Consider the following 25735-nt stretch of genomic DNA (forward strand, 5'->3'; position numbering starts at 1 on the left):
ATTTGGGATTGGACATTGTTATGGATTGAATTATATCCTGCCCCCAAATTGATTTGCAGAGGTTCTAAGTCCTATTACCTCTGACTGTGACTTTATTTGGAAATAGAGTCAATACAGATGTAATTAGTTAAGTGAAAATTAGGTCATAGTTGAGTAGGATGGGTCCTTAATCCAATATGACTGGAATCCTTATAAAAAGGGGAAATTTGGACACAGATATGCACACAGGGAAACTGTCACGTGAAGATTGGAGTTGGGCTGCCAGAAGCCACGGAACTGCAAGAAGCTAGGAGAGAGGCCTGGAGCAGATCCTTCCCTAGAACCTTCAGAAGGAGCATGGGCCTTCCAACACCTTGATCTCGGACTTCTAGCCTCCAGAACTGTAAGACAGTAACTTTCTGTTGTTTAAGGCACCCAGCCTGTGGTACTTTGTTATGGCAGCTCTAGCAAACTAATACGGGCCTGCTAGAGATGGGGATGTAAAAGACTGCAGAGACTGAGTCTCACAAGTCTGGAATGAGACAGGCAGGTGCATCTAATCCATCTGTACTTTTTTCATCTTCCAAAAAGACATTGTCGCTCAGCTGAAAATAGTAGGCACTGAATTAACATAGACCTATCACATGGATATACACATTTTATTTTTTCCCTTGATCATTCTGTGAAACTGACGAAAGTTACATTTCCTGATTCAGAGGTTGCAACTAAAACATCCTGTTGGTGAAAAATGTAAATTTTGATAACAGATGTGTTGGCTTCTTACACATAGAGAGCTGATTCTGTTGGATCTTACCAACAATCATACTTTTTTCACTCTATCAAGTGTTGCATGGAATCACAGCAACACAAAGATGTTTCCCTAGCTCTTAGGTACTTTGATTTGAAAAATGGAGTTTCAAGTTGAATTTTTGATTCCTATAAAGATTATAAAGAAACCACTAAAACAAAAATTGTTGATGTATTGTTCATATATGAATTAGATTTTGCTCAGTCTGCATATTTGGCAGACAGTGCAAATGTAAACTTGGCAAGTTCCATTCAGTCTATAAAATTCTTACCAAAGAAAATGAAAAGATACTACCTTGAGAAACGTCTTCCACACCTTGCATAGTATAGTGCTAAAAAGGGGTGTGATTTGCTTACCTCTGATGTTGAGGCTTTCGTAATGAAAGTACTTTCTCACCTTTAGCTTCCTCAAAACCTGCAAGACCAGTGAGAGTTTTGACTTTATGGAAGTGGAAGGAGATGACCTCCATAGACGTGTGCCTGCAACATAGCTACAATTGTTGCTAGCAGATGTTGGCCACCTGCAAAATCACATGTTTAGAGTGTGGCAAGGAGAGTGTCCTTCTGTAATTTGGAAATAGAGGATGAGAAGGCAAAAAAGTATTGCATTAAATAAACAGGTGTTTATGTACCGTTTCTCTAGTGTCTGGTGGAGTGCTAAGGAACCTGATAAAGCAGCCAGAAAAGGATGAACAGTCCGAACCTTAGTTGCCTAATGTGGTGTGCAGGTTGTGACGAACACTCATACAATGGAATAATGACTCATTTTGGGGAAATAAGACTGCTTCTGAACTCAGAAATGTTACCAGAAAAGAGTAGCTACATTGAACAGGATTTTCTTTACTAGAACCGTTCACTCCATCCAGTATGCTTTGGAGTGTTGAAAAAGGATGGATGTTTTACAAATGGGTAGTCTATATGATGAATTTATACATGCAAAGGACCTTGGAGACAAATACCTGATCTAGCAGAACAAGCCAGTAGGTTCAGAGCTCCCAAGAAAGCTGGGAACTTAATTCCTGTAACTCTAAAAAGCCTGCTGTCGCTAGTAAATAAAATCTTAAGTATTTTAAGCTCACACCTTTCTTAAAATATTTAGGTTGAGGTCATCCTGTTGGACTGATACCAGTAAGAGGGACTTCTGAGAGCAGAGCTTTAAGTCAAAGTGAATTTTATGTTGGACTGTAGTTCATTCCTGGAAAAAAAAAAGGCAAAAACATAATATATACCTCACCTAAAGACTACAGGCAGTTCAGAGAAGTAGTATTGGAAGAGTAAAAATACACTACTGTATCATGGATAAGAAGATGTGACTTTTTTATTAAATATGGATAACAACTGTTTAGTCCCATTGTATTTACATTCCCCTTTTACAAAGTCTCAGATGTATGTTTCTTAAAATATACAATAATATAGCCCACTAAATTTAAATATCCAGAAAAATAGTTAAATAAAAGGGCAGAGAAGAACATAAAAATATTGGGGCACCTGGGTGGCTCAGTTGGTTAAGCATCTGACTCTTGATCTCGGCTCAGGTCATGATCTCGGGTGGTTGAGATTGTAATTCGCTTGGCTCTGCATTGGGTGTGGAGCCTGCTTAAGATTCTCTCTCTCCCTCTGCTCCTCCCCTTCCAACTTTCCCTTTGCCCCCTCTCTAAATAAATAAATAAATAAAATAAGTTTTCACACATTTTATTTGTTAAATTGTCCTATTCTTAATTACTACTAATTACCACTATTAACTAATCTTACTGTTTGTTTAAATAAAAGCTCTTACTGTAACAGAAAAGTAAATAGTACAGAACAGTATATAATTTCAGATAAACATCGATTCTTCATAGTTCTCTGTTAAAGTAATAACACATGTGAGTAATTATGTCTCCTATGTTGTCACGTGTTTTTGGAGTGGTGTGGCTGTGTCTCGGCTGACTTTAAAGTTGATCATCCCCTGTGCACAATACTACCTTACCCAGTGTGTTTGCCCTTTGTCCCTCTTCCTTCCATTCCTCCTCATCACACATTTCAGTTTCACTAAGGCCAGTGAGTTTGAGATTATAAAAAGTTCTAGATTAGTCTTGGAGAAGCTAATTTGTGTAACCAGCTCTGAATTTTTAATCCCTAAAATAATTTCCATGGAGAAGAACTGAAAATCTTCAATAAAAAGTTCATTTTTTTTTATTGCTTTATATTGTTCCCATTTGGAAGGCAGCATGGTATAGCTTGTAGGAATAGGGTTTCTGACATTCCATGTATAATGTTTTGGGGGGAGGCAGGACTATTTCTTTTTAAATTACATGATATTTTTGGAATGTATACTTTCGTTATTCTTTCTAATGTATACTTCTTTGTTCTTCAGAGTTTATTAACTCTGCTCTACTTTTCTTATTATTAAATTCATACAATGTACTAGGCATCATGTTTCTAAATTCAGAGAGGTCCTGGGAGTGTGTGTTTTAGCTGTAGGATCTTCTGATTGACAAATATATTTTTCAGGTCAAATGTAATACATAAGTTTTAGCATGTGTTGTTACATTTGGCAAATACGCATCTGCTCACAGGCTTACGCATTGTTTTAGGATGTTAAGTACACTTCTGAGATTTTTATTAATGGACATAAAAATGAGTTTCTATCAGGTATTTAATTGCTATAAAATTTCTCAGCTTCTGAAATTCACACTACTTTGATAATTATTTCTACAGTAATTTGAGAATGCGGTTACCAATGGCTGTTTGCCGAATTCATTAGTTCAACATGGGACAACTGCTTAAAAATCTGTTTTTATAGGTGACTATAAGTGTACAATATGCTGTCTTTTAAAAATATTGTAGAATTCTAGTGACATTTCTAAATTCTCATGAAGAAAATCAGCTAGGAGACTTGGTCTGTTTTGATATCAATTGTTATTTTATGCTGAGAAGTTATTGAATGTGCCTTTAATATTTGGAAATGTTGATAAGCGTGTCCTCCCTGACATTGTGTTTTATGTTTATCATCCAGGGGGATGGAGTCCTGGCATACATTGGGAATTTTCGTCTGCTTGCAGAACTTTCCAGCCCTTTTGTGAATCAGCGGTAGGTGACTGATCTCATTATTTTAAACTTGTGTTGTTTCCTTTTAGTTTGGGGAGATTTTTCCCAAGATCCTAAACCTACTAAATAAAAATGAGAATATGTGGTATGAATTATTATCTGTGCAAATGAGGAAACCAAGCCTTGGAAAGGTGAGAGAAACTTATCCGGGATCCCCTAGGTAAAAAGTGGTGGTCCCAGCTTTTGAACAGAGCTCTCTTTGAAGGATGGCGATGCTTTATTATACTTTGGTTCATCTTGGGTCCAGTTCACATTCTTGACACCAGCTTATTCCTGTTCCCAAAATCTGATAGCGACATTACATCTTCATCCCTCATTTAAAAAAAAATTGTCTTCTAATTTTAGATTTACAGAAAAGTTGCCAAGATAGCATAGGATAGCCAGGATCCTCCTCCACCTGGTTTGCCCTGTTGCCGATATGTTACATTACCATGGACCATTTGTTGAAACTTAAGAAACCAGCATTTATACATCACTGTTAAGTGAACTCCAGACTTTGTGGAATTGCATCAGTTTTTCCCTTAGTGTTTTCTTTTTGTTCTAGGACTCAGTCCAGACTGCGACATTGCTTTAGTTTTGTGTCTTCCCAATCTCCTGTGGGTCTGTAACAGTTTCTGAGTCTTTTCCTGTTTTTCCTGACTTTGACAGTGTTAAGAGTACTGTCCAGTTATTCTGTAAACTGTCCCCCAGTCTGGATTTGTCTGTTTTTCTTAAGACTAGGTGGAGGTGATGGGGTTTTGGAAGGAATCCCATGGAGGCAAAGTGCCCTTCTCATCACAACATGTTAGGAGGTACATGATGTCCACATCACTGGGGATGTGAACTTGGCATCACACGGTCAAGGTGGTGTTTGCCAGGTTTCTCCACTGTGAAGTTTTTTCTTTTCCTTACTCTATTTAAGAGCAAGATACAAAGGATAGCCCACCCTCAAGGGGGTGAAGGAGAAAGGAAATTAAGCTCCACCTCATGGAGGGAGGTAGATGCTCATATTTGCCAGTGGATTTACTGTGGTGCTGTATGACCCTTACCTTGTCATTTAATTGGGTCTGCTGATATCTTTTGAAGATCTTTCCTGTGTAACGTTAGCTGTTCTTTCACTCCATATCCATAGTCCTAGGTGAGGGCCTTCAGGATCTCCACAGTTCAGTTAGGGCCTTCAGTATCTTCAGTTAGGGCCTTCAGTATCTTCAGTCCACTGCCGTGGCCTTCCGACTGACTTCCCTCCTTCCAGATTCACCCTCTCTTCAGTCCTTTCTTCACAGTGCTGCCAACATAATCCTCCCTGTGATCCATTTTCTGGACCTTGTTTATTTTCTTCCAGAAACTGCATCCTGTTTAGACTCTTCTCTAACTTTGAGGTTCACTGTAATGTGCTTCATATGTTTCCAGCCTTATTTCTTACTGTTCATTAGAGTCAGTTTTGAACCCTTACTGTCTCATGCACCTGTGAGTGGTTCTCGAGTTTCTTCCCTTATTCACATCCTTAATTTCCCTTCCATCTTTGAAAAATTTGCCTATCTTTAAAATTTTCGGTTCGAGTCCCAAAGCCAGGGGAGGCTCCCATGATTGCATGTAGCCCTTTTGTGACTTAGTATAGAGATAACCTAGAGAATTGGGACTGTCAGATCAGACTCGCGTGGGTTAGAGAGTGTACCCTGTATTAAGCCAAGGATCTAGGTAATCACGAGGCACTGGCAAAGCAGGGAGATTTTCAGGACCATCAGAATGGCTCCCTGGGTCCTTTTTGCATTGGGCAGACTCTGGAATAAGGTTATCTATGAGGGCTATAAGCAGTATGCGTAGTTCCTATTGCAGACATAGAAGGAGCTGTCTTGATTATGGAACGTCTCCATTTGATACTCAGATAGTTACATAGCTTATGTAACATTCCCCATGGGGTCAGACCCCATAAATCCATACATTCTAGGTTTGTTTGCCATAAGCAATCCTAGACTAGGTATATCCTAAAAGCATTCCATGGATGAGACTCTCCTGCAACAAATACCATTAGTCTGTTTATCAGGACATCTGTCATTAGTATGTTCACCAAGCAATTAGCCTGATCTTTAAAAAAAAAAAAAAAGTTTATTTATTTATTTGAGAGAAAGAGAGTGAAAGAGAGAGCAAGAAGTGGGGGGAGGGTCAGAGGGAGAAGCAGATTCCCCGCTGAGCAGGGAGCCTGCCGCGGGGCTCAATCCCAGGACCCCGGGATCATGACCTGAGCCGAAGGCAGACACTTGACTGACTGAGCCACCCAGGTGCCCCTAACCTAATTTTTTTTTTTTTTTTTTTTTTGCCAAAGGCGGTGGGGGCAGGGGAAGAGTGGTCCTTCCACCCCCAAAACAGGAGAGACTAGATTACAGGTCTGCTGCTGAAGCTTTTCTTTCCCAAGCTTTGCTTATTCACTGTCTTATTTTGTTTGCCCATATTTCAGATGGTGTAATCTTATTTCTTCAAGAAGATAATCTGTTTCTTGGGCTTGGCCACTTAAAATTTTAAAATAATAATTCTGCAATCTTCAAAGACTCTGATAATGTGAAAGTATAGAGCAAAGAGCATGTACTTTGAAGTCAAACGACCTGCATTCAAATCCAAGCTCTCCCACTTAGCCTTGTGTATGAGTGGAAGATTATTTAATGTCTCTAAGCCTGGTTTCTTACCTATAAAACAGGGATGATGATGACGATGCTTCACTGTTTGTTGTGAATATTCAATGAGATTACATATATAAAGCACCTGGCATGGTGCTTGCCATTCGGTATATGTTCAGGAAGTGCTAAATGTCGTACATATTCTGGGGCGCCTGGGTGGCTCAGTCAGTTAAGCGTCTGCCTTTGGCTCAGGTCATGATCCCAGGGTCCTGGGATCGAGTCCCACATCAGGCTCCCTGCTCGGCGGGGAGCCTGCTTCTCCCTATGCCTCTGCCTCTCTCTCTGTGTCTCTCATGAATAAATAAATAAAATCTTAAAAAAAAAATAAATGTCGTACATATTCAACACGCAAAAACCCGGGGAACACTGGAAGCGCACTGTTTATACTTGCTTTCTCTACTTTATTGTATCTTTTTTTGCTCTTTAACTCACTAAAATTAGGCTTCCTCTTTTGTTGCTGGAACTGTTTCATTGGAGACACCAGTGACTTCCAGTTGCAAAATCCAGCAAACTCCCTTTGGTGCCTCTCTCATTGTGTCTCTCTGTGGACTGGAGGCTGTTGGTCACCTCCTTGTATGGCCCAACTCCCTTTGCTTTAATGACACCGCACTCATGCAGTCCTTGCATGTCTCTGACCATAACTCTTTCAGCCTCCTTGGTAAGACACGGTTCCATAAATGCTGGTGTTCCCTGAGGCTCTCTTCTGGGCCCACTGATCTCCATGCTTCTCCCTGGGGTGAGTTCTCCTTTCAAGGTGTCAGCTACTACCTACTTGCTCATTTTTGTGTGATGGACTATGCACGAATTTTAAAACCAGATAAACTCAAGTTGTAATTCAGCCTTGCCACTTAACTTGCCCTGACCTGGGCTGTTATTTAACATCCCTGTGCTACAGTTGTTTTGTCTTTAGAAAGAGCAGATTTAATGCTACCTACTTCTTTGTATGATAGTCAAGTGTTTTCTCCTCCCAGGTGGCACAACAAATTCAACGTGTCTAAAATAGAATGCAGCATATTTCCCTCCATAGTCTTTTGTATTCTCTTGTTCAGCCTGTGGCCCAGCCATTCTCTCAGTCACTCCTGCTTGACATGTGGGAATCATCTTTGACTCTTTCTCCCTCACCTACATTTGGTCCATCATTAGGTCCTACCAGATAACCTCCTAAATACTTCTTGCCTTAGCCACTGACTCTCCATCTCTACTCTCATTGCCCCATCATCTCTTGTTTAGGCTCCTGTATCAGCTTCTAACCCTGTCCTGCCCAATAGGGTAACCACAAGCCACATGTAATTATTTACATTTAAATTAGATTAAATTAAATTAAAAATTCAGTTCCTCCATCTAACTTGTAACATTTCAAGTGCTGGACAGCCCCACGTGGCTGGAGTCTACTGAATTGGGTAGCACATCTATAGAACATTTTCATTATTGCAGAAAATTTTTTTGGACAGTGCTGTTCTAGACTGGAGGTTGGCAAACTAAGGCTCGAGGGCCAAACCCACTGCTGTTTTTTGGAAATAAAGTTTTATTAGGGCACCTCTATGCTCCTTTGTTCACATGACTGCTGTTACACTACAACAGTGGAGTCCATTTGTTGGGACAGAGACTGTACAGTTTCCAAAGCCTCTTACCTTATGTCTGCTCTCTGGCTCTTTGTGGAAGAAGTTTGCTGATTCCTGCTCTAGATGGACTGTCTACCTGTCTGCACTCCTGTTCCCCTTTTATTTCGCTTCTATATTATTCTCTTCTATGATGATCTCTCTAACACACAACAATGAACATGCAGCCCCCCTGGTTGAATCCCCTCAGTGACTCTGGCTGCTTACAGGATAAAACATGGACTCTTTAATGGGATACAGAACATTTTCTGTTACATCTGTTATTCTTTCTGCCACATTTTTTCCCCCTCAGAAATCTCCTCTCATTCCAGCTTGTCCATGTGCTGGAAAGGTCTCCTGGTTCCTTACTTCTCCTTCAGGACTCAGCCTAAGGATTATTTCCATCACTAAACCCCACCTTTCTCAGGTCCGGTTGGGTGTCCCTCACCTGTGCTTCCATAATAGTGACGTACAGTTACACCATTATGATTAGTGTATTTTATGATAACATTCTCTCTCTCTCTCATTTTCTGTTTCTTACTCATCTCTGTGTTTCATTAGATCAGGGGCAAAATTTTGTTAAACTTTGCATGGTCCAGCACTCACTGTCTGGCACATAGTACCCATTTAATTACTTTTTGAAAAAATGACCCCCAAGAGGTGATCAGTTAAGCTCTAGCAATGTCCATCTCTTAAATATGATTCAAAATATGATATTTTGAAGCAGGAGAAAATTAACTCTGATGCTTAAAGGAACTTCAGTTTGTTTTTGTTGGAAACTCTTTGAGAACTCGTAAAGTTAGAAATAGTTTAATTCTATACCTGTATCTAAAAGCCTTGAGTCTTTAGTAAATTAGGAAAAGGAGAAGTATGGTTGGAATGTGAACAAGAAATGGTATAATGCAACAACAAGGAGATCATAACAAAATCGAGTGCAGCTACTTCAGCTCAGTTAGAGTTTTCTATTGGTTAGTTGTTTTCTTTATTGTTGTGATATTTTTATGTTTTCTCTATTTTAAAGCTTTGTGTAATTTAAGAAGGCACATGGGATGCATGTGGTGGGTTACAGAGGAAAAGAAGACTGAAATAAAGCTTAGACACCTGGGCTTTAATTACATTGCTGCTGCTGAGTTATACCCATGTATCGGGTTTCTTTTTATAATGGTGGTAACTTCTTTCTTGCCTAAATGCCTTTAATTGCCATGAGGGCATATTTATGCATTGCTATTAAAATTAAATAGTTTGTAAGAACTCCGTACATATGCTCCTTAATATGTTAAATCAGTATTTCCTAAATACCTCCTCAGCACTTAAATGTCCCAGTCCCTGCCCTCCGGGACCTTCTAGTATGCTATCTGGTGTCACGTCTATGTTTGAAAAAGTAGGACTTAAAAATATAAAATAATGAACTAGTAAAACAAGTTGCTATATGAAAAGGGGCAAGAAAAAAGTGCTGGTATTAGTGGTATAAAACAGCTGTTTTCAAACTTGTTGATCTCATAAATTATTGAGGACTTGAATGAACTTTTATTTCCTGTGGGCTTGTATCTATTGATATTTGCCAGATTGGAAATTAAAACTGCAACATTAAAAATATTTATTAGTTCATTTAATAGTAACAATAATATTTTATATTAACATAATGTGTATTTTTTTGTGAAAAATTACGTTGCCAAAATGAAAAAATTTTAGTGGGAACAGTGTCATGGATGTACATTTTTGCAAATCTTCCTAATGTCTAGCATGGTGGTATTTATCTGGATTCTCAAGGCTGCCTCTGTTTTCAGTCTGTTGTGAAATGTTGTTTTGGTCGAAGCATATGAAAAAAAACCCCGGCCTCTCAGAGTTAATAATGTAGTAGGAAGAGATAAGTATTTGAGTAGCCCTTTTCAAGTATTCAAGGATATTCTTCTTTAACATTACACCAAAATATACCAAGAAGTAGTTTCTTAAAGGTTAGTTAAATGTAGAATCTGAAATTATACCAGCAAACTTTCCATACATAGTTACATTCAAATTCATTGGTCTCTCTGTGCTTTGAATCTTTTGCCCATGCATAATTGTGTAACATCATGCCTTGGTCATTGGGTTATTTGGTCCACTGAGTTATGTGGGCCTTCCAAGTGTTGGTACATTTATTAGTAATATTAAAAAACCTCACATTAGTTAATATCACCACTGATCTTATTTAAAAAGTCTCTAAGCATTGGGAGGCTATCAAAGTCTTTTTCCAGATAAAATTTTTCCAAAATTCTGATTTTCATTTGAAAGTTCAAATTTTGTTATTGGCAACAGATACTGACAAGCTTCTTTTCTCGATGTGACAAACTCACTTTTCATTTTTGAGAAAATGCCTGCCAAATACCCAAGTCTAAATAACATAGTTTTTCAGTTTTTTTCAAGCAAAAATGATGTTCCATGGAAAAGGCATGTAGTTTAGCTCATAATTCAAATCATCATTCAAGGGTTTTTTTCCTTCAGACAGCTGTTGTACTTCGAAGCAGAAGTGTGTTATGTATACTTCTCATTTTATCACACAGAATATTAAAAAGATGTACTCAAAGGTCATGATGCAATGAAACGACCAGTCTTCATCAGGGACATTCTTAAGTGAAACCAGTTTTTCCCCCTTCTGTAACTTTTTTTTTTTTTTTTTTTTACTCCCTGTTTAGTTTTTAATTGCAAGTGTGTGGCAGTAAAGAATACAATGTCCACTAGTACCATTTTGTGCCATTGCTGTGATTTGTGCTAAGATGCCAGTAGTTTTATCTACCAGTGGCTTTGCACCATCATTGTAGAAGTGAGCACAAGGAGCAAAGTGGATAATATTTTAATATTATTATAAAAATAGTTTTCTCTTGTACACCCTCCAAAAAAATCTCAGGAGTGCATGCACCACATTTTAAGACCGGCAGGACATACTCTTAAAATGTTTTAGGATGTTTTTAGAAATGGATGGTGAGGGGAGGCCCTCCATTCAAGGAGGAAGGAATTAACATAAGTTTTTAAAAAGTGGAATAAACATGCCGTATGAAAGGCAAACCCAAACTTGTAGGATCAAAGAATATGTCTGGGAGGAGGGTGGATAGACACAGAGGGTGTTGAGTGTCAGAGAGAGCTGACTGAACTTGACCTGGTGGTCAATGAGAATATAGTCTATGGAGGAAGTCATTCTGAAAATAGCACTGAGTAATTGTAGTTTTTGGTTAGTTTGTAGGATAGATTGGAAGACTGGAGGCAAAAGATTGGGTTAGAAGGTTAGCAGACAGCTCTTAGTTATGTGCATGAATGGTGTAATTTCATTAGTCCAGAAAATAAATAGGAGTCCAAATTAGGATGTGGGGATAGAGAAAAGATGACAAAATAGAGATTTCAGGGAAGAAAAAGTGAAATTGGCAATGGATGAGAAATTAGAGATCGAGAAAAGGGATGAGTGTAGGATAACTTCTCTGCTGTACCTTTGAGGAATGGGCCCATGAAAAGAGATGAGGAGGCAAGAGGAAGCCTGGAGGGTAAGTGGTGGGTTTGGTTTGGAGATGTTAGGTAAGAGGACAGACAGAGCATCTGAGTGGAAAGGTAGTAAGAGGTACAGAGAGGAATTTTGGAATGATCAGATAGAGGTGACATTTGAAGCCATGAGAAAAGATGGCATTTAAACTATAAAGTTGAGTGTCTAGAATGGAAGCATAAGATAAGGAAGACTAGATAATCAAGGAGTAGTTTAGAAGAAGAAGGGGAGTCAAAATAACATTGGGGCAGAAGGCAACTTTTCTAAATTTAAGTTTCTGAACCCGTAAAATTTCAGAGTTAATATTTATTAAATTCCAATGTTTACATGCCTGAAAGGATGACATTTGCAACCAAGATACAACTAGGGTCAGCTCACTGCCCAGTCTCTGTGTAGCGTCCCAGAATCAGTACAGCCATCCAAAACCTTATTGGAGTTTTTCCAAGGATGTCAACAAAGATCCAGTTTGTTACTCACAGCAACACTTCTTAAAATTCTCTTCGCTCCTCTTGAACTCACAATATCTCCTCCTGGGCCCTGCAGCTTTCCCAGGGCTCATTCAAACTTCCGACCCACAACTCCAAACTCCAAAAACTCACTGGAGGTGCTGTGTAGGGATTGATTTTTTTGCTTCCATCCTCGTTTCTCACTTTTTTCTTTCTTTCTCTACCTGCAAGGAGCCCCTTCTGCCTTTTCCAGATGTGAATTATACCAAATAGTACCTTGTTTTTATACCATTTGTAGTTAGTACCACATTCTGCATAGTTAATTCCCAGGACGTAATTGAAAGGTTCAAATTTGTTTGGAAGGGCAGTGGGAGAAAGAAGTGCTAAATGACCAAAGACAGATTGTTCTCTATGGGATTGGCTGAGGATTATAAACACATACAATTTGCTATCTTTTCTTGTATACCTTGACTTAATAATAACTGTAGATGGTGGGTAAAAGAGTTTTCCCTCTGTCCTTTCTTTCCACATGCATGTCTTCCTTCTTCCTCCTGCCCCTTTCCCTCTCAGCTTGAATACATATATTCAAAAACCATTAGCCTTTATTTGTTGGAATGAAAGTGTTTGAATTCGGTAGGAAGTAGATTCCATCAAAATAAGTGGCCCCTCTGGTGTGAGAGAGGAAGATAAGAGCAGCTATGTAAATATTATTTCACCTTAAATTAATATATGAGCTCTTTCTTTTAAAAGAGACTGGCTTGGGGTGCCTGGTTAAGGCAGTTGGTTAAGTGTCCAACTCTTGATTTCGGCCCAGGTCATGATCTCAGGGTCATGAGATCAAGCCCTGAGTGAGGCTCCATGCTGGGCATGGAGCCTGCTTGAGATTCTCTCTCTCCCTCTTTCTGCCCCTCCCCTGTTTGCTCACACGTGAGCACGCTCTCTCTCTCTGTCTAAAAAATTATAAATGAATGAATGAATGAACAAGTCTGGCTTAAAGACCAGGCACTGGTAACATGAAAAAATTGGCAGAAGATAAATATGGTGATTGCATAGTGAAGCCAAAGGACAAGTTCTTTAAGTCTGGATTTGTAGATAATCACCTTCCTACACAACCAAAAATTTGGAAAGTGCATGAAGTACTTGGAGAACAGAAAGTATAAGTATTCTGGACTAAATACAGTCTAGGACTTGTGAGAAGAGGAAAGTCTAGAAAGGTTGAGTCAAGGGAGACCAGTTGGGTCATTGTAATCATAGATGTAAGAGATACTGAGAACCAAAAACTGTAACGGCAGCAGTGGGAATGGAATGAATCAGGGAAGGATAAGGGAGAATTTTAGGAAATGAAATGGATAGGGGTTGGTTACAGACTATAGGAATAGTCTAGGATGACTGCAAGTTTCTGATTTGGGTAACTAAGTGATGGGTGATGCCACTGATAAAGATTGGAAGGATTGGTAGGTATAAATTTCCAGTTATAAAATGAGTGGGGATGTAAGGTACAGCATGGGGAATACAATCAATAATGTTGTATCAACTTTGTATGATGATAGACATTAACTAGACTTATTGTGGTGATCGGTTCCCTATGTGTACAAACGTGGAACCACTGTGTTGTACGCTTGCAACTAATATACCATGGTATGTCAGTTATACTTCAGTTTTAAAAATAAATCTACAGAGAACACACACACACACACACAGACACACACACATTTTCCACAGAAAGACCTGAATTTGAGCAAAGAAAAAGCAAACATTGGGATGCTCATGACACAATAACATACAAACTGTATTGAAAAGATGGCCTTTGGGCTCTTTTGTCTTATCCAGCTCCCTGAAATATAACCATTTAATTACACAAACAAATTTTCTATGGCTTAGTGTTACTGTGAAAGTTTGCTTGTGCAAATTCCTTAATTTTTATATGAAAATGAAGTTTATTCATGAAAATAAAAATGTTTCCATCTATCAAAAAACCCACAAATGATTGGGAGGATCAGAAGAGAAACAGGCAGTTTTCTGTGGTAGGAGGGGTGGTTAGGCAAGGAGTAGGGTATTGGTTTTAGGAATGTTGAGTTTGGGGCATATTTGAGAATTTGTGAGGTAAGAATAAATGAGGTGAAAATGTTCAACAATAAATTAAAAATCTGGAACTACAAGTAGACCTTGAGAGAGGACTTGAAATTAGAGATTTGTGTTAGGGTGTTGAGCCCTTGAGAGTGGATGAAATGGCCTTGGTAGCACATATAGAAGGGAATGGTGCTTGGGAGGCACAAATATTTAAGAGACAGGCAGAGGAAGTAGAGACTGAGAAAGTGTAGTTAAGGAACCAAGAGGAAAATAGTATCATGGAGGTCAGGAGAGATGGAAGTATGATGGTTGGCAATGTTGTATGCTATAGAAAGGCCACTTACAATGAAGGCTAAGACAAACCCACTGTCTTAGGTATGGGGAAGCCACTGGTGACCAGTTTCTTTTGTAGGGGAATGTAATCATATTGTGCTGGGTTGTGAAGTATAGCAAGAATGTCCGTGAATATACTGTTGACTTCTCTTTCAAAAAGTGTGATAGGGAAGACAAGCAGAGGAGAGATTTTTGGATTAGGAAGAATTGAGTAGGTTGGTGAGAGACGAAAGAATCCATCTGGATGGAGCCAGGGGAAGGGGATAAAGTCCTGGAAGGTGGAGTGGGGTCCTGAGCAAGGGCAGGGAAGCAGTCAGCCTTGGAGAGAGCAAGAGAAACCTCTTTATCTGAGTATAAAGGTAAAGGTGCCTGAAAAGAAGTTTTGAGACCTTGAGATCAGAGTTTGAGGAATTCATGGTTGATGGACTCTACTATCTCAGTAGTTAGAAGAGGCTAGTTCCTCTGAAGGGGCTGAGAAATAGAAAAGAATGAGGAATGGAAGTAACTTGAATGGTGAGACAGAGGTTGGAAGCAATTTTATGGAGTGTGGAGTTAAGTGATTAAGACCGTGAAGGAAATTTGAGAATTCAACTGAAGTCCAGCTCTCTTTAAATTACAGTTGTGCCTGCCATTTATCTTAATCTCAGAATTGGTGACTAATAATTATTTATTGAATAGTAAAGTGGGGAGTTTCTTACTATGTGTCATAGCAGCTTCATAGCAGAAGGGAGTTCCTATCATCGTCCCCAGTTTTGTAGAGATAAAACTGAGATGTAGAAGTCAATAACAGTGAGAGAAGCAGGCTCTGAACCCAGGCATCCTGGTTGCAGAGTACAGCACGCACCTGCAGTGTCTACTACGTGCCTGGAAAAGCTGGTGGGATAAGAGGTTGGAGGCAGGTGGGGCGGGTGGGTTGGGTGAAGTGGCAAGAGACCTTGAGGGTGCGGATATGTGTTCTGAAGTTAACTGAATTCAGGGAGGTGGGAAAGGAAGTAATCAAGGTCTAGAGGCTGATAGGGATTTGAGAGTTGGGCGGTTGAAGAATGCGTCTAGGTGGAACTGGGTAAAGTGAAATATGGGGTGCTAAGAGTTGTGATGAGAAAGGGATTGGTCATTTGAGGGATAGCATTTCTGTTAATCTCAAGGCCACCATATAGTCTAAGAAATGAACGGCTGAGGTTAACAAGGGAAGTCTTTGGAGTGGAGAAGAATGGAGGATAGGAGATCTGGATTAGAACAAAGGATTTTGACTTTCCTGTCTCAGTGACACTTTTCCTGTTTGTGATATTTTATTAATTTGACCAATGCTGCCTAAATAGTTTCTCTTTTAATTGACTTGAATAATTGGGCTTTTCTCTTTTCACACTACATAATACTTATAAATTGTAATACACCTCTTATCCTACCACTTACTCCTACTTGATCTTTTGATCTCTCTTCGTAAACTATTTTAAGGTTTTCCTAACTGTTCAGTTTTAGTTACTGAGGTTAAGCAGTTTCTAGCTTAGTCATAACTAATTTGGTCAAATTAAATATTAAGATACATGGATATATTTTATTACATTTACCATTTAATCTCTAAACAATGAGGTAAAATTCAACAAGATCTTTTTTAAGGAGCAGAAAGAACGAGAAAATACTGAATTTTTAAAAATAAACTTTGAGAATAATTTTAGACTTATAGAAAAGTTGCAAGGATGATACAGAAGCTTCCTATACACCCCACACCCAGTTTCCCCTATTAATATCTTACATTAGTAGGGTAAATTTGTCACAATTCATGAACAAATATTGATACATTATTATTAACCAAGTCTGTACTGTATTCAGATTTCCTTAGTTTTTACCTAATGTCCTTTTTCCATCTCAGGACCCCATCCAGGATACCACATTACATTTAGTTGTATCTCCTTAGACTCCTCTTGGTTGTGACAGTCTCTCAGACTTTCATTGTTTTTGAGGTGTTTTTGGGTACTGGTCAGGTGTTTTGTGGAGTATTTCTCACTTTGGGTTTGTCTGATGTTTTTCTCATGATTAGACTCGGGTTATGGGGTTTTGGGAGGAAGACTACAGAAGTAAAGTGCCATTCTCATGACAACATATCAGGCCTCCCTGCTATAAACATGACTTATCACTGTTGATGTTTTCCTATTCACCTGGCTGAAGTAGGTAGGGTTTGTCAGATTTCTCAGTTTTAAAGTTACTCTTCCTATGCCACCTGCCTTCTATCCTGAACTCTAGAAGGAAGTCACTGTGAATAGCTCCCCTCTTGAGGAGCGGGAAGTTACGCCTTATCTCGTTGAGAGTGCAGTATCTACAGAAATTATTTGTAATTATTCTGCATAGGATATTTATCTTTTCTAATCACTCATTCCTTCATTCATTTATATTACTATGGATTCATGGATATTTATTTTATACTTCAGGTGTTTTAAATCCAGTACCACATTATTTATTTATTATTTGTTCAAAACGGTACTTTAGCCATTGAGCTCTTTCAGTTGTTTTCTGTGTCCCTTTGATACTACCTCATCATTTTGTTTTTTAAGTACTTCCTTACTTTCTGGCAGTGAAAAATATGCTAGATTCATATTGTATATTCTCTGTTCCAGCCCTAGAATCAGCCATGTCTCAAGGAGCCCTGGTTCCTTTTATTGGAGAATGGTATTAGAGACCAAGATCTAGGCCCTGGGTTTGCTCACCACTACTGGGGCATCATTGTTACTCTGCTCTCCCAGGTGACCACTTGGAAGTATATTAACCTGTGTATACATAGGGTACATAGCTAACTATAATTATTTCTGCTGCATCTATATTTATATCTGTATTAAGCTAAATGAGTTCATACTGATGTTTTCAACTCTAATCCAGTATAATATGGATCAGTCTAGCCTCTTCCATTCACTTGTCTGTAACTTTCCACTCCAACAGTGAGACACCTGGTCCCCACTTCACCATCAAACAGATGTACTTATTTGTTAAATCCCAATATATATGTGTGTGTGTGTGTGTGTATATATATATATATATATATATATATATATGCATAATGGTTTCAGAATTGTTATCCTGTTCTTCCATGACACACAACTTTATCAACTAGAGTACAGTGCCTGTGTACAGTTTTCTTTTGTCTTTAGTCTTAACAGCTACCATACATTTTCAGCGTTACTTAGATCACCTGTTTTTACTCCACTTCCTACAGTGAGGTTATATATGTATTTGTAAAGCAGTTAGATTCTTTTGTCACAGTCTAGATTCCATCCTGGCACCCCCAATCTCCTAACTGACATTTTAAAATTTGTACACACTCTTCATGCTGTTCTGTGGATTTTGACAAATGCATAACATCATATACTCACCACTACAATATTATACAGAATTGTTTCACCACCCTAAAATACCTCCTATGCTTTGCTTCACTTACTCTACCCTCTTCCTCTCTCTCTGAACCTCTGGCAACTACTGACCTGTCTTTATAGTTTTGCTTTTTCTGGAATGTTATATAAATGGAATCATAATGTGGGTAGCATTTTCAGACTGGTTTCTTTCATTTAATAATACGCATTTAAGATTCATCCATGTGGTTATGTAAATTGATAGTTTGTCCTTTTTATTGCTGAATGGCATTCCATTGTGTGGATATACCACAATTTGCTTATCCATTCAGCTATTTTTTTTAAAGATTTTGTTTATTTGAGAGAGATGGGGGAGAGCACAGAGGAAGAGTGAGAGGGAGAGGCAGACTCCCAGATGAGCAGAGAACCCAACATGCGGTTCGATCCCAGGAACCTGAGCTCATGACCTGAGCCGAAGGCAGACGGTTAACCAACTGAGCCACCCAGGCGCCCCCTCCATTCACCCATTGAATAACATCTTGGTTGCTTGCTTGCTTCCAGTTTTTTGCGATTATAGATAAACCTGGTGTAAACATTTGCATGCGATTTTTTGTGTGGACACAAATTTTAAAATCAGTTGGAAAGATACCTAGGAGAGTGATTGCTGGATTGTGTGCTATGAATATGTTTAGTGTTATAACTGCCATACTGTTTTCCAAAGTGGCTTTACCATTTTATTCTCACCAGCAGGGCTTTAGAGTTTCTGTTGCTCCATATCCTTGCCAGCAATTGATATTGCCAGAATTTTGGATTTTAATCATTTTTATAGATATGTAGTAGTATCTCATTGTTTTAATTTACAGTTTTCTAATGACAAATGATGTTGAACGTCTTATCATATTCTTATTTTCCTTTGTATATCTTCTTTGATGAGGTGTTTAAGGTATTTTGCCCATGTTTTAATTGGGTTGTTGCCTTATTATTGAGTTTTAAGACTTCTTTTTATATTTTGGATATAAGTACTTTATTCTGTATGTATTTTGTAAATATTTTCTCCCAGTGCATGGATGTCTTTTTCTTCTGTTTTTTTTTTTTTTTTAATTGTTTTACCAGTGCCTTTCATAGAGCAAGTTTTTAATTTTAGTAACAATATTTTTGGTAACTATTTTTTTTCTATAGTTGTACTTTTGGTGTTATATCTAAAGTACGATCACCAAACTCAAGATCATGCAGATTTTTTCCTATGTTTTCTTCTAGAAGTTTCAGAGTTTTTCATTTTATGTTTAAGGCTGTGGCTTATTTTGAGTTAATTTTTGTGTAAAATGTGCTCTGCCTAGGTTCATTTTTCTGCATATGAATATCCAATTGTTCCAGCTGTTTGTTAGGAAAGCTATTCCTTTTCCATTGAATTACCTTTACACTGTAGTCAAAAATCAGTTGAGTATATTTGTATGGATCTATTTCTGGGCTAACACTGTTGATCATTTGTTCTTTCACCAGTGCTGTGCTGTCTTGAGTACTGTAGCTTTATATAGTAAGTCAGTCTTGAAAGTGGGTAGTATGAGTCTGCCAACTTTCTTCCTTTTCAGTATTGTGTTGGCTGTTCCAGGCCCTTTGCCTCTCTATATAAATCTTAGGAGGATGTTCACTGAATTTTAAAAACTAAAAACATTTAAAATGGTTAATCTTTGGAGATGCAGAGTAAATGTGATGCTTTTAAAAATTTTTTCCAGGTGGTTCTTTGAAGCTCTGAAGTATCCTAAGTTTTCCAAGGCTAACGTCATCAATGGAGTACTCATGACCGCGGTGTTCTTCATCGTACGGATTGTCTCGATACCTCCTTTTTATGGTTACATTTATTCCGTGTTCGGAACAGAAGCCTACATCAGGCTTGGATTTTTAATCCAATTTTCCTGGATCTTTACTTGTGCTATTTTGGATGGGATGAATGTCATGTGGATGATCAAAATTACAAAGGGTTGCATCAAAGTCATCTCTCTCCTCAGACAAGAGAAAGCCAAAAGTAGTCTTCAGAATGGAAAACTTGACTAAAGGTGGGCAACTGATAAGCATACTTCCATACTGTCCACGTTATATCTACTGATAGGATGAATTCTTGGCATGTTCTTGTACTTCTTATTAATTATATTTGGTATCGAGGGTTTCCGTGCTTTCTTTTTTTTAACCTTTAGAAAAGAGAAACTAAAACTTAGTTTTTGTTCCAAGATTTCTTTTCTGATTTTCTTCTGCATTATAAGCATGGATAAAATCTTAAAGGTTTAAATAAAAAATTATAAATATACTGGTGAATCTTTTCAGAAATCTGTTAACCTGCATTGGTATTTTTCTCTGTGAAAAGATGACTATGCTAATTGGGTGCACTTGGTTTTATGTCACCAATTTTGCTGAAAGAATGGGAACTGCTTTTAAATTTGTAAATAGCTCTCAACACTTTGTTGTCCTGCACTCGTTTCTTACTGTGGCTGTCAATACCCGTTTAGGGTTTAATTTCTAAACCATTGAAATGTTCTTTTCTTAGGCTATCAGAAATGATGTATTTTTTGTTTAGATATGCTATCATTTATGAATGATGAAGTACTTTGCTTACTTTGGGAATATTTAATTCAGTCATGGAAAATACTTCTTTAATTTTTAGATTTTTCAGACATCACTTTATTATTTCTATTTTTAACATTTTATCAAAGTACTGCTTTTTTATTTGTAGTAAGGCTTAAGACAGGTCTTACAGAGCTCCTTAAGAGATTAATTTCTCTTTCTAAAAGCATGTTATAGATGACTAATAGGTCATTTTTAGGCTAATAGGAGGGATCATTAAGAAAAAAGCTTTAACACTGCTGTCTCTGTTTCCGTTGCACTTTTTCCATGAAAAATATATTATTTCCATTTGTAAAACCTCCCCTAAGTTCAGAACCCAACATCATCGGTACCAAAGTGTTATGCAGTATATATTTGTCATGCTCCTAATAATGACGTAGGCCTCTTCTTAATGAGACCAAAACTCCAAAAAATCAGTATTCACATTTTACTCACAGTTTACACCTATGCTTGCTTAACCAACATTTTGAGTGCTTTGAATTTCTGTCTTTCCTGAAGGACAGGAAATAAAAATAGATAATTTAATCCAAGTATTCCGATTATTAATATCCTTGTCTCACGTGATGATAAATTTATGGCTGGTGACTCCGGTTTTTTTGGTTTTGGGTTTTTTTGTGTATGTGTAAGTATATGTTTGCTTTTTCTTTGGTTCTTACAACCCCAATATAGAATTATATAATTAGCTATTACTGCCTTTATTTATTTTTCTCAAGTTCTTGATTTTAATGATTGTTCTTACCTAAGAAAGAAAGAAATTTAACCAGTGACGGCTGCTTGAGTTTAACTGAACCCAAACCAAAAGATCTAATCCACTCAGTTTCTCAGTTGGTAGGAGAATGATTCACTTTCTTTGTGCATCTTATGATGGTGAAGGGAGGCTGGCTGGCTAGATCAGACTTTGATTTGGTTTGATTTGATCTGGCTGTCTAATGCAGAGAGAGCCTGATAAGTTTTAGAACATTTACAGAAGGTAATTGAAATCTCAGTCAATAACTCAGTGAGAAAATCAAATTGATTGGCTTATAGTAGGTACACTTATTTTTGAAAGACTTAATTAAAGTAATGTAAAGTATAGGTATTTGTTTTTAAAGCTAATATTACATTGATAATTTGTTACCAAATTTAATGCCTTTGACATCATAGGCACTTAAGTGCATATTGGTTGTTGAGAGGGGGTAGGAAAGCACATGTTTTATCTTGGTTTTTTTCTTGCTCTTTTGCAAGAAAACTGGATTTTTAAAAGGAAAACATTTATATTAGAAAACTATCTTGGAAATTACTTTAAAGAAAAACAAAACTTGAAATAAATATTTTTGACTCTTGGGATATTTCTATAGTTTCTGAATACAGATTTTAAACCCACCATCAAAGTGAAGACAATATAAAGCAATATATTGCAATGTATTGTAATATAAAACTCAGTAATCAGTGAGTTTCCATATAGCAGTTTCAGTTTTTGTAGTTGCTATTTCATGCTTAAAACTTTATTTTTACTTTCATTGACAGCATTTTCATTAGTATAGCTGTTCACAAAACAAGTGTTTAAAATATCAATGCTTTGAACTAAAGTTCATTAATCCCTTAGTCAGCAATTCTTATTTTATGCTGACTGCATGACAGCTAATTCAACATCCACATTCAATATCCAAAAGTAGAAGCTACATATTTCCTCATACAACATGCATGAAATGGAAAAGACACTACAAACTGCCATACTACTTTAAGTCAGATCTTTATAGGAGCTATATTTCACTGTTCTGTGATTCTATCCACCTACCTAAGATACAAGGAGTTAAAGACATAACATATCATTTATTCAGTGATGAATTTGTCATTTATTAAATGACAAACTTTTGCTAGACATTTTACATATTAAGTATTTTGACTACCTGGATTAATTTAAATGATTCTGTTAGACATTCTGAATTTAACAACTATTAAAATATTTGTAGAAAATTAAAGCAAATTGGTATAAATTTTTAAGCAACTCTATTTTTATAGAAAAAGATTAGTGACAACCTGTAACTATAAAGATGTTCTTTGAATGTGTAGTAGTCTAAAAAATAAAAATTCTTACAAAATTTTGAAAGTGAAGAAAATCAACTAAATAGCCTGCAAGATCATAGATTCTGCATCTGGTATTTTATTTGGGAGAATTTGAAAATTATGAGCTTGAATTTGTACAATTTGCATTCTTGTGTCTGAAATCTTTCCAGTGGGTACTGTTAGCATTTATTTAAAACTCAAAATGGAGTTATATATGAGTGCAAAGAAACTAACTCCTTCATAAGTTGATACCTTATAGTAAGTTAAGATGCAGTCTTTATTCCAACTGTTTAGTTTTGTTGTTTCATGGGCTAGTGCTATGTTTAGAGAAGTAATAATGTCTACCATTCCTAAGGGTGAATGACATACCATGGATGCTGCAGTACTACTGTAAAGGTCTAGTTTTAAAAACTGCCTCATTTATAGGTGTTTGAATCAAATTCTTTTCTAAATTTTAATCTATTTAACTCAACATTTTGCTAAAGTGTCAGTTTTTAAATTGTACACTCTGTGAGGTGCGTTGGGTGTTTGGAGAATGGTTCTTCACGGTTGTAAAGGACCAGCTTTATGGTTGGTTACACCATTTGTCATCATGCGTTAGAAACAGTCTTGTTGTGGAGATATCTAGGGGAAAGTGTTGTAATATTCATGTTTGTTCTGTTTCATTTTTAAGGGAAATAAACATTTTCCAAAAGGCACTATTAAAATAAATGTTTGAATAAATTTCAATTTCTAGGTTACTCTTAACTCCAATATGGAAGTATGCATACGAATTGGCTTTCAGTGGTTTAGTCTATTGCTGGAAATTGAAAAGTCCATGTAATTGTTGACATCATCAGTTACACTTCATGGAAGACTATGTATTTGTGTGTCTTGGGTTCCAGAAGAAGCAAACTTGTATAATTTTATCAGAAATGTGGCACAGTGTTTCTCCACAGGTACGAACCAGCACAGCAGTGAGACCCCTCCTGTGTCTAGAGACCCTGGGCACACACACAAACCTCCCAGCCTTAACCACAGTTTGGTTGACAACAGGCACACTAAAGCTACTGCAAGGGATTTTTCACATGAAGCACATGGGGTATGTGTGAGAACAATGAGAAGCCAGCAAGACCTGGAGTTGGAGACACCGCAACTGATTTTCCCTTAAAAGGCATAATGCCCCTCCCTCATCTAGAACCTTTTCTCTGAATCCTGACAGCCCTTCCAACTCATCCTCCTAATGCCCTTAAGACTTTACCAGCACCTCCATCCCTTATGCTGGCACCTTTCAACATCAACTTTTAGAGGCTTCTCCATGCCCATAAGCTTTCTGGTCTATTGCAGCAAACTTCAAAGTTTTCAAGTATATACTTCCATTGAAAAAAAAAAGCACTGCAGTAAGTTTAAGTAGAGGTCAGCAAACCATAATTGCTAAGAGGCTATTGGAAGCCATTTAGTATTTAATAATACTTGTTACAAGATGAAACAAGGCCAATAAGGTTATGGTTTTATTGAGAAACATCCGTAGTCTCTTAAACTGGCTTAGCAGTAAGAGCTTTATCTGTGTTTCAGCTAGGGATTCATTGTAGGCCTGTAAGTTATCTAAATGTTCTTCCTTAGACCCCATGGCAGCAGGAGGAACTGAGGTAGCTCTGTTATGAGGCTGTTAGGAGGAGGGGCTGCTGGTCTGTGGCAGCATTCCTGAGTCCTGCTCTTTAATTGAGCCAGTTGAGTTATGGTCATGTTTCTTTTAAAAACAAGCTTACCAGCAAGTGGATTACTCAGCACGTTTTACAAATGCAACACCCAAGGACTTGAGCCCTATCCCTTTCTAGCCCGGACCTCAAACTTCCTCTACCAGCCTTGGTAGTAAGTTGCACCTTTATTTGAAGATATTTTGGATAGCAATGAAGAACTGAAGGCTAGCTGCTAAAGATTGGTTTGTTTGCATTGAAAATGTTTACACTGATTCCTTTGTTGGTTACACCATAAACCGTTTGTTTGCATTGAAAATGTCTACAGCAAACTGTAGACAGTTTCGGTATCAGGCCCTATATTTAAGACCAAAAACAATGAGAAATATTTCTAAATCTTAAAGATATAAATACAATACCTCTGGCTGAAAACTCGTTAATCATCATCTGTATATTTTTTTCTTTATATCTTTACATAATTCTTTCTGTAATGAAGTGTGCTTAGGTATTTGCTACTTCTTGGTTAATGAAGCCTAAAAATATAACTGTAAATAAAATATGCTGTATATTTTTCTGTTTCTTGCTTGGTTTGCTTCTAGTATAATTATGTCTACTTTTTACTTAAGGAATTTTTGCATAGATAATACTCTCTTAGTAACTTGTACCTAGGATGAGTTATGAGGTTTTTTGGTAATTATTGGAATTTGTAATAATAACTTTTAGACATAGATTTCATTTGAAAAAGCTACTTGAAAATTGCAGCAAATGTGATAGCTCTAGTGATACACACATTTCTTTTTGGGAATATACAACCTTACTATTTAATTGTTATAAAGATTTTGGAAGTCTTTCAAAATACATTTAACATTTTGAGAACACATCTCCTAATTTATTTCCACAAGGCTGAATGAAGAACTTTGTCTTATTTACAAAATGTGAGACCTGGTAATTTATAAATCAGTGTTACTCAGATTTATCAGCAATTAAAATAGCAATTTAGTATTCTTTGCTCTCTGGTTGTGCTTAATTTGAATGGGATTAATTAATATCTCTAGGTAATTCCCTTAAAATTTTAAAAATGTTTGTATTCTTTATTTGTATGTGTGTCAGTTTAAAGTATATACAAGTTCTAAGCAATAATCTGCATGTTCTACAAGGTTGGCATTCCTTTGTCATGACAAATTTTATTTAATACTAATTTTAAGAATGTGTATAAAATCAATATCCTGCATATATAAATCATCCCTCCTCCCAATGAAAACCTTGAGATTTTCCTGTGTTAGAACACTAATGTGGTGCAAAGCTTTGTATTTTGTGAAAAAAAATTAATAAAATCATAATTATTTAGTGCAAAAGTTTGAGTCTACAAAGTGTACATTTTATAACAGCAATTAATGAATAGATGATAAAAATTACTTTCCTCAAATCATCTCTCTTAGCTCTTGAATCCTAAAGTTAATATTTATCCTAAAGCTAATGTTTATTCTTCAAGATGTTTATAGAGCTTGTTTACCCTCTTCCCTCCCTTTGCTCCCTTAGGTCCCTGCCTTATAACAAACCAGGAGACATAGCAAACA

At 37.2% G+C, this 25735-nt stretch overlaps 1 protein-coding gene across 6 annotated transcripts in view; it reads left to right on the plus strand.

The window, feature by feature from the left end:
- LOC113913860 (TLC domain-containing protein 4-like) overlaps window positions 1–25513 on the plus strand; it is a 103378-nt gene extending 77865 nt beyond the window's left edge. For all 6 annotated transcript variants that reach the window (XM_027578257.2, XM_027578268.2, XM_027578247.2 and 3 more), the window contains 2 exons: window positions 3785–3858; window positions 19554–25513. In XM_027578257.2, the coding sequence (XP_027434058.2) occupies window positions 3785–3858; window positions 19554–19872 (393 nt within the window). In that variant the 3' untranslated portion in view covers window positions 19873–25513. The remainder of the gene's footprint in view (window positions 1–3784; window positions 3859–19553) is intronic.
- Window positions 25514–25735: the final 222 nt, after the last annotated feature.

The sequence above is a fragment of the Zalophus californianus genome, chromosome 4, assembly GCF_009762305.2.
Source record: "Zalophus californianus isolate mZalCal1 chromosome 4, mZalCal1.pri.v2, whole genome shotgun sequence".
Classification (NCBI taxonomy): Eukaryota; Metazoa; Chordata; class Mammalia; order Carnivora; family Otariidae; genus Zalophus; species Zalophus californianus.